The following is a 9,730-nucleotide window of genomic DNA, read 5'->3' on the forward strand; positions in this document are numbered from 1 at the left end:
TCTACATCAAAGGAGAAGTCTCATCGATGCCACCGGTGCAAGAAATGGCGCCGTGTCTTCCTCATCGAGGCGGGTGGCTGCAATTTGTCTCTTAGTTCCGACGAAAAGGTGAGAAGAAGAAATCAAGGACGAGGACTGCATCATTCTGTGTAACTGGCAGCAGCTAGCTAGTGCTTTCAGCTCCCTCTGTAACTCTGTTCCATGGATGCAACTAGATTAGAAGCTCTGTTTGCGCATGATTGGGATTCCGTGTATCATTTGTGTACTCATCGTATTCTGCCAATGCATCCATTTGTCATGTAAACTGTAGACGCAGAAGCCATCATGTACGGTAGTTCTTGGTAAAAGAAAGATCTCGGTCAGATAAACCATACCTGTTTAGGCCATCTTCAGTAGCTACCTTAAATTTTCATCCTCAAAAATACTATTACAGCATCCCTTATTTTTTCATCTCCAACAGCTACCCTATTTTATACCTTCTGCTCCTCATTTTCTCTCCGGTCCCGCTGTCAGCCTCTATAAACAGTGTTACTACAGTATTGCTACAGTAATCCGCCCATGTTTCCTCGACCCGGGCCCACTGGCAGACTCTACAAACGATACTGATACAGTACTTGATACAGTGTTACGGTGCTACAGTAGACCCGTAAATATACAGCCCCACCTTCTCTCCGTAACACTGTAGCAGGACTCTGCCTGATACATGTAACCTTTCAGTTCGTCAAAAGAAAAAGATAGTTCCCAACCCATAATTGTACGGCGGTACAACAAAAAAAGATTATGGGAACCAAAACATGTTAAAACTTCTCCAAGACCAATGTTATACATCAGTTGGTTATTATTTCATATATAGCATCACTAAGCAGGACTTCATGACACCTCATGATATAAATGAGCACCACGAACTAATGTTTTGGCTCTTCAAATTCTACTCAGCACACATGGAGAATGTTGTCTGAAACATATAGGTGACATTTGAAGCAGCAGGCTTGTAGCCAAACATGTTCCCTCTTGAACTGCTGGGGAAATAAAATCTTGGAAATGTGCTTAGGTAGCCATTTTTCTCCTAGGAATTCCATAAGACAGATTACAAGTATACAACAATGGAGAATTGTTCTATCGAACAGCATGCTGAAACAGAAGTGGCGATCTTTCTAGACAGCTAACATATCAGGGTATGAGAAACTGCATGAGAAAAGTGCAAATAAGATCAGAAAATTACTCAAAGCTAGAGATCAACGGAAGAAAAAAATTTGACAAGGAAAACTCATGCATCCATCTGAAACTATATATGACTAGTTGATTACAGACCATTATTATCATCTAAAAAAAAAAAGGATTACAGATCGCTATTAAGAGTAAACTTTGGGGGAGTAAAATGTACTTTTTCCTTAAGAATGTGATATTGCAGCTATTGAACAATTTCAGGAGTTTACTACCTCAAACAAAGGCAGCAAGCCACCTCATCTCTGAGCCGTTTCCATTTGATAAATAATAGATCTTTTTCCACTTCTCTTCTGAAAAACTCTCACGCCGAATGATCTTTTGCCTGGCCAACAAGCAGATTGCAGTGTTCATTGATTGAATTAACAGGTAACAGATACTTGGAAACTTGAACAAGCATATGCCAGTGTTGGCCATGACAGAATATCCAACGCTATCACTAGACAGAATTATGTCGATTTTCTAAAAGAGGTACCTCATATAATAGTGACACACAGTCTCAGCTTCATCTAAGGTGTAACGTGGAAACATCAAACGAGCATCAGAAGGAACATCTGGCAGCTCCTGCCGTAGTTTCCCAACTGCGGTTGAGTGTGAAAAGGCTCCTACCATCATATCATTATGCAACATTGACCTATAAGCACTAACCTGTTGAAAAGTAAGCAACAAGTGAAACATTAAATATGTTATATCCAAATATCACTGATGTCTTCCCTAGTGTAACAGCATCAATTGTAGTGCTGGACCAAGCTAACTGTATAATTCTCAAAATTATAGTCACGAGACCTAAAAGCATCATTAAACCTCATGTCACATACAAATTTTGATTTCAGGACCATAAACAATTGTAGAAGGAGAAGATATATTAAATAAAACTTGCTATTATGAGCAGCAAACTATGTGCAGGGAACTGATTACCACATTTAAAAAAGTGTTACAAAACTACACATTGAACACCTGCCAACTGTATTGTAGATCTCCACCTAAAAAAAAAGTACTCCAGATATCCAAATAAAAAAGAAGCACTCTCACGAACCAGAAATTTGCTACATTAGCCAACAGAACAGAGCACTCAAAAGGTTGCAGAAGATAAGAGAATGAACACAGAAAGGGTAAGAACCTTAAAAATTTTTACAACATCACTACCAACAAAGCTAGAAAATAAGCAGAAAGGATACACAAAGGTTTGCTACTTTCAAGGGAGGATACGGAAGGACATAGAATGTAATGCTTGAACATGATGTAAGCAGCTCAGTGTAACAAACCGTTGTAAGCTCTTTCGCATGAATTGGTCGACAAGACCTAACAGTTACAGGTTCCTGGAAGTCACTGAATGTAAACCAACTATTGTACTGCAAAAGAAAAAATTCTTTAATGTGCTTGATCATTAATGGGGTGTTTTAATCATATAACTATCAGACATAGAAGTCGCAGCAGGCGGTTCAAATTATGGATTCAATACTCCAACATACCTGATCAATAGCAAATAATACAGGCACGTCTTTAACAAGTGACAACTCCTTCCTTAAGCGAACTACAACACCAACTGAAGCCTGTGTGTGGGTTATCCCAGTTTGAATGAGATCATACAATGTGGACCCTTCAGGCATTTCCGTTGTGTCAGCCCCTTTCATCATTCCAACACCAGCACCTTCTCCCAGGGGAATGGGCTCAAGAATTTGACATGGTAATTGTTGTAAGCGTGTTTCATTGTACTTCAAAAAATCCTGAAGCGGCAATAGAAACAGACTTTGAAGAATTGTTGTTCCATCCAGCACGCTTTAGTAGCAAGAAATTCCTAGATATGCATTTTATTTGCATGATCATCAACAAGAAACCTTCTTGCCACGTACATCCGACACTTAAGAGGTACTACCTCCAATTAAAAAAAATGATGTTTTGGAGGCGTGCAGCTTTTTACATTATGGCAGCAATATCTTTTAAAATATTTAAATTGGAAATATAAAATTAATAAGTGCATAATTGTCTTGAAAGTACTTTCATAACAATAATTTTAGTAGGCTTCATCAATATATTGCAATAGAAATTAGTGGTCAGAGTTATGTTTCGGGGATTGTGTCCAAGTCCAAATGTCACAGATTTGTAAAAAGAAAATTTGCTTTCTAGCATTGGACATATACACTTGTAGAGAACCCTTAGACCCAAATGTGATGAGAAAAATATATAGAAAACAAATGAACAAGCATGTTACATTTCTATTGACCTATTAGCAAAAAACAACTTTCTTACCAATAAAACTGTGACTGAGAAACCAATTTTGCTATATATTGATGAAGCCTATATGATACAAAACATAGAACGCCTAAGACATTTAAAAATAATATCAATCTGTAAGAAAATCAGCAACCTTTATCATACACTGCTGTGAAAATTTGAACAAGAGGCTCTACCAGTATCAAATTGGATTCCATGTTAATCGATATGCCATGGCCACTGATCAACACATTGTATTCTTGGATTTGTTGTCACACATGATGATTGATACATCATGAAGAACATCAAGCTAGCAAAATTTGAAGTGCTTAGACAGAACAGATGACACACCAACAAAACAAGCATAACAGCACCTGATGATCATGCATTCTGTTTGCATCCCTAAATGTTGAGGAAAAAGAAAATAGGAATATGCAAAACAGTCTATTTAAGGGAACTAAAACATGCAGATCACAGAGAGCTTAGCACCTGCAAGATCTTTGCAGCTTGTACTGGTGTATCGAAAAATTCACTGTATGTGTTTCTATAGAAGAATCCTCCATGAGTCCAATCCTTCCCTTGCGGAACATAGAATACCAGCCATCCTTCAGTACGTGCCCAGTGGACAAGCATAGCAAGTGCAATGCTTTTACCGCAACTCCGTGGGCCATCCAAGACAATTTGTTTTTTGATATCTGAAGACAAGTAAGCAGGAAAAATGATTGAGAATTATTAATAAAAAACAATAATATGAGGTAAAATGTTAAAATATGCACACATATGCAATTGCATTGTAGTTTATATGCTTTGACAATGGTAGTATGATCAGTAGGGAAATAAAAACTAAACCATGGATTCTCATAAACATGACTTATGATGCAAATTAAACAGCTTTACTCTTGCAACAAATGGAATATAATAAAAATACTATACACTTTCAAATGCACAAGTATCTGCATGCTTATGGAGTGATAATGGAGTACTTGCTCTCATTTGTAAATGGTATTAGTTGGCAAAATGCCTAGAAGGCATAAAGCAATTCTGCCTGCAGCACCGATATCAATTCAGATCTTATTTCAAAAGATTCAGCAAAACATATAAAGAAATTAAGATTGTTTCGCTATTAATTTTGCAGTTGAAAAAGCATACCACTTCTAGGATTAAGAGGCCTCGTTCTCAGTGGCACTTTTTTTCTTCGGATAGTATAGCTTATGAGTCCAGGAGGAACTAACGCCGGATCAACGGACGTATTCTCTTAATTTCCAATGTCAACTTTGACAAAACAGAAGTTGGCATACCATTACATATTTACATCAGTTTATTGAAACCACAAATATGATGCATGTTAACAGGCACAGCATGTTCTTGACCAATATTTCCCATAAGAGATTAATGCTATGCCATCAGTAACAATTGCGTTAACTAGAATCTGAAACAAACCAACAATATCCATGCTAGAAAAATTAAAACTTAAGCCATTCAAACCATACCAGCACTATACTGCATGTAAATTGACAGCACAGCACGTTGTATCAGAAGCCAACACATCACATACAGTCTTAGTAACAGATAGAAACACCCAAGAATCCAATATGCATAACAATCAATACATTACACACCTTTGAGCTTGGTTGTAATGGCTGGATCAACAATCCTACGGAAATTATCCCGGAGATCTAGGAAGCTCTTCCTCACCATCACAGCACACCGTCTCGTCTCCTGAAACTCCTTCATCATCCCTGCTGGCAACCCCTCTGGTAACATGGCATTCCATTCATCCAAACTGAAAAGAAGAAGATAAAATCAAGGGAGCATATAAACAATAGCAACACTCAAACTCCAGGATTAGGTTAGCAATGAAGCAACACAATGCTAAGCCAAGAACAAAAATTCCTACATAGGGTCAAACTTACTTACAATTGTACTATGGCCAAATCCGATACAATCTATCAGTTCAAAATTTGGCATCAAAGTTTAACCTATGATCGCTGCATAACAACAATTAACTTGGCCATGCAAAACATCAAATGTTCACCACAATGCCACCCCGAGATCCAAACCCCATAGTACACGCGCATTTGGATCCAATGGAATCGAGACGGCAGGAAGGGCGACGAGAAGGGAGCGTACGTGAAGTCGACGTAGACGTTGGCGTCGCGGTGGGCGAAGGACCCGAAGGTGTCAGTGAAGGCGAAGAGCCGGCGTCCGCCGGGGCCGACATCGAGCGCGGGATCGTAGGTCGGGGGCAGCGGGTCGGTGGGCATCTCGAACTCGGCGTCAATGTCGTCGCCCCCGGCACCGCCCCCGCCTCCGGCGGAGAAGTCGCCCCCCGCAGCGTCGTCGGCTGACGCCACTCCGCGCGGGTCCTTGGCGCGGACCTTCCCACGGTTCGACGTGGACGCCGCCGGCTTGCCCCCGCCCTTCGCCTTCGCCTTCGCGTAGGATCGGAACGAAAGGAGGAGGGAGGCCAGCGCGGCGGGAGGGTCGTGGGGAGCGGTGGCGCGGATGCCGGCGGAGGCTGCCGCGGCGGCGGCGGCGCCGCCATGGCGGAGGAGGGGGCGGAGGAGCATTTTCTGCGGTGGGGTTTTAGGCCGGGGGAGCGGAGAGAAGGGTATGGAGCTCAATTGGACTCTTCCTGGGTTGGCTTGTGGCTGTCGGGGTCACTAATGGGCTGTCAATTTTCAAATGGGCCGGGCTTGCGCATGCTTACCCAATAGGGTGTGATTGTCCCTTAGAGGAGGTTTAGTAGAGTTGTACTGTATAAATATATTAAGATGAAGCAGATTAAGTGGAATTATATTTGTTAAAAAAATGTTTTGTTGGTTGTATTTGAATATGTTGAGTTTTGATTGGTTGTATCTGTCTGGACAAATTGAGCTGAGTTACTGTTGGATTGACTGAATCTGAGACCATATGAGCGGATGTAAGATGTATTGCCCCTCCCCCTCTTCCTCTCCGAGATGAAGATGTGGGATAACATAGCAAAGAATTTCATGTGGTGGCTTGGTTTCTCTAATTCTTTTGTTGTTAGTTGTGAGGGCCTTAGTGGAGGTTTGGCTCTATTCTGGTTACAAACCTATACAGTGTCTTTGAGAGGATACAATTCCCACTTCATTGATGTGGTGGTTTCCCAAGCTAGTATGTGCTGTGGCAAGTGACTTTTGTGTATGGCGAACCGTGTAGGGATGTTCGTCTTCAGTTTTGGAACCTCATGCGTCAGTTACACCGTTAGTGGATTGGCTCGTGGATTTGTTGTGGAGATTTAACGAAGTGTTATTCCATGATGAACATCTGGAAGCTAGAGATCGATCAGATTCTAACATGTCTATGTTCTAAAGCTGCCTCGAGGATTGTGGGCTGGTTGATCTGGGTTTTTCGGAACCAAAGTACACATGGACGAATAAGCAGGATGCTAAGAGCAATGTCAAGGTAAGTCGTGACCGAGTTGTTGCGAATGGGGAATTCTCATAGCTTTTTTATGATTGTCATGTCGAAAATGTCATTACGACATCATCAAAGCATTATGCCATATCAATCACCTTGTCAAGGCTAAGGGCCTGTTTGTTTATGTTTTTCTAGGTTTCTGCTTCTCATAAGCTAGAAGTCAAATCAAACAGTCTAGCTGTGAGCTAGCTTTTAGAAAGCTAAAAAGCTAGCTTCTAACGAAATGAACTAAAAGCTGAGAAGCTAGTTGAGATAAGTTTTTTAGCTTTTTGTTTGCTGAGAAGCTAAAATTTTATTGCAAAAGCTAATAGCAAAAAAGCCAAAAGTCCAATCAAATAGGTATTAAATGTGGCACGGGAAAGGTCGCCGGTGCAGCAAGGTTTTCAGTTTGAGGCCATGTGGCTGCGCACACTAGATTATAAGGAGATGATGGAATGGGCTTGGATGGAAAGCAGTGATGGCACACTTTCACTGCAATCGACTTGGTTGAGCCTGAACAGAGTGGCAGGTTCACTTTGGGACTGGAGCAAGGTGACTTTCAGTTCTGTCTGCAAAGAGATACAAGGGCTGGAAAAGAAACTTCGCAACTTATGGGTTGCAGCTGTAAGTGAAGCGGTCATCCAGGAGCATGCCATTGAGAAGTAGCTTTGTGAGTTCTTTGAGAGGGAGGAAGATCATGGCACGACAGAGGTCTCGTGTGGAGTGGCTCCGTGAGGGGGATCAGAATGCGCGTCTGTGAGGAGAAAAGCTAATAAGATTCCAGCATTGATTAAGGAAGATGGTACGTAATGCGATGATCAGGAAGGGATCAATGATATGGTTCAGGGTTTTTATGAGAATCTGTTTTGCTCTGAACCCTGTAAATCGTTGGCTACAGTTCTTGAGGAGATTCCGTGTAAGGTTGAAGACACGATGGATGCTAGTCTTTGCAAACCCTACACAGTTTCCCGACGTTGTTCTACCAAACCCATTGGGATTTCCTCCACAAGGAAATATGTCATGTTGTCCTAAGGTTCTTGATGGGGGAGAGTGTCCCAGAGGGGCTATGTGATTCGGTAATTGTTCTTATTCCCAAAGTTACCACTCCTAAGTGTCTTATTAATTTTCTCCCCATTAGCTTATGTAATATGCTATATAAGATTGCTTCAAAAAGCATGGCAAACAGAGTAAATGAGTTCCAAAGTGCCTTCGTGCCTGGACATTTGATTAGAGATAATGTCCTGGTTGCTTATGAATGTTTACACACCATCCGTAAGCAAAAGTCTAAGAGGCCATATTTTGCTCTAAAGATCGACATGATGAAAGCCTATGATCGAGTTGAGTAGGCTTATTTGCATGGTTGTCTCAGTAAGATTGGTTTTGATCCTTCTTGGATTTCCTAAGTCATGCATTGTGTTTTCTCTTCCCGTTATGCAGTTCGTGTTGATGGGGAATTAACCATGCATGTGGTTCCTTCCAAGGGTTTACAGCAGGGGGATCCGATTAGCCCCTACTTTTTTTCTCCTGTGCACAGAAGGATTGTCTTGTCTTCTGCAACAGCGAGAAAGCCTCGGTGAGCTACATGGAATTTGCAATGGCAGACAAGGCCCTCATGGTTCACACCTTCTGTTTGCAAATGATAGTATCTTCTTTGCTTGTAGTGATATGCAAAGTGTAGTGCAATGCCCCAAAAATCATATAAATAAGTGTTGACCGGACATTTTAAAGAGGATGCAAAAAGTTGACCTTTTGACTCGTCACTTGAATGGACGATTGGAGACCACGGATGCGTAGGGCTCGTCGAAACAATTCCGTTTGACTACTCGTATGTTATGTTCGGACTTCAGAACATGAAGCTGCGAATTGGATGCTTTGAGAAAAAAAAAGACCGATCCTTTTCTTCTTAACCCTAGAGCCTTGCTCTCTCCCTCCCTACAGCAGTAGCCACCTTGCCTTCTTCTAAACTTCACGTGGAAGGAAGAAAGAGAGGGGAAAAGAAGAAAGAAGGAGGAGGAGATCAGGAGGAGGAAGAAGGGGGCCGGCGCCCCTCTCACCCAGGTAGGAATTCCTCTCCTGTTTTTCTTGTGCTAAGCTCCTCCCCATCCCCTCTCATCTACATCTTGTGGAGTTGCTGGTCTGTGCAGCAGCAAGGAAGAAGGAGAAAGGAAGGAGGAGAAATGAAGATGGGAAGAAGAAGGAGGAGAAGAAAGAGGAAAACCATGAGCTCTTGTCAAGTTGTTCATGGTTGCCCTAGGTGACGAATCGCCACCCTAATACTCTCCTTTTGGGTTGATTTTTGTGGTTTAGATCTCAAGTTTAGAGGGGGCTTAGGTTGAGGTTTGATCGAAATCAGTTTCGTCCTCGTTCTGAAATCCATTAGATTTGTGCAGTCCCTGTTCAACGTCATTTTTGGGCATTTTAGCGTCTGAAATAAATTTGCCCACCATGGACAAAGTTATAGCGGACTTTAATACCAACTTGACTGATTTTCTCTATCAAGAATATAGACAGTAGTAGATGAAACCAGTTTTTTTGCCATCATATTGGAATAATTTTAGGGTTCGATCTGAAGCAACGTTGTAGAGTTTTTCCTAATCTTTCCAACGGCGTAGAGAACGTTATCATAGGATGAGTAGAACTCCAGTTATGGCCTCTTAAAAGTTGTTGCTGTTGTTTCATCGTCAGAAAGTTCAGTCATGTTCAGAGCATGTTTTGGCCACCTTAGAGGCTTCAAATACAAAAAACTATAACTAGAAAGTGGTAGACAATGGAGTTTTATAGCTTCTGTGAAATTTAGAATTTTTTTGGATTTGTGTATTAATTACGGGAAAAATGTGAAGCCTTACTGCTTTTATCGATAGAAGGATGT

The 9,730-nt window shown here is 41.4% G+C and overlaps 1 protein-coding gene across 2 annotated transcripts; it reads right to left on the reverse strand.

Annotated features, from left to right (window-relative positions):
* Positions 1–778: 778 nt before the first annotated feature.
* Positions 779–6,066, reverse strand: LOC133893055 (uncharacterized). Of its 2 annotated transcripts, none has more exons than XR_009904435.1 (8): positions 5,569–6,066; positions 5,058–5,221; positions 3,928–4,133; positions 2,697–2,951; positions 2,490–2,576; positions 1,700–1,872; positions 1,385–1,549; positions 779–1,185 (listed from the first exon to the last, which is right to left on the reverse strand). XR_009904435.1 is itself a non-coding variant. In XM_062334026.1 (8 exons), exons 1-7 carry the CDS (start codon positions 6,006–6,008, stop codon positions 1,441–1,443), a joined length of 1,434 nt encoding a protein of 477 aa, XP_062190010.1. In that variant the 5' UTR covers positions 6,009–6,066; the 3' UTR covers positions 779–1,185; position 1,440. The 2 variants fall into 2 exon arrangements, 1 of the variants encoding a protein (XP_062190010.1); XM_062334026.1 differs by having other exon boundaries at positions 1,440–1,549.
* Positions 6,067–9,730: the final 3,664 nt, after the last annotated feature.

Source organism: Phragmites australis, chromosome 15 (assembly GCF_958298935.1).
Source record: "Phragmites australis chromosome 15, lpPhrAust1.1, whole genome shotgun sequence".
Lineage (NCBI taxonomy): Eukaryota > Viridiplantae > Streptophyta > Magnoliopsida > Poales > Poaceae > Phragmites > Phragmites australis.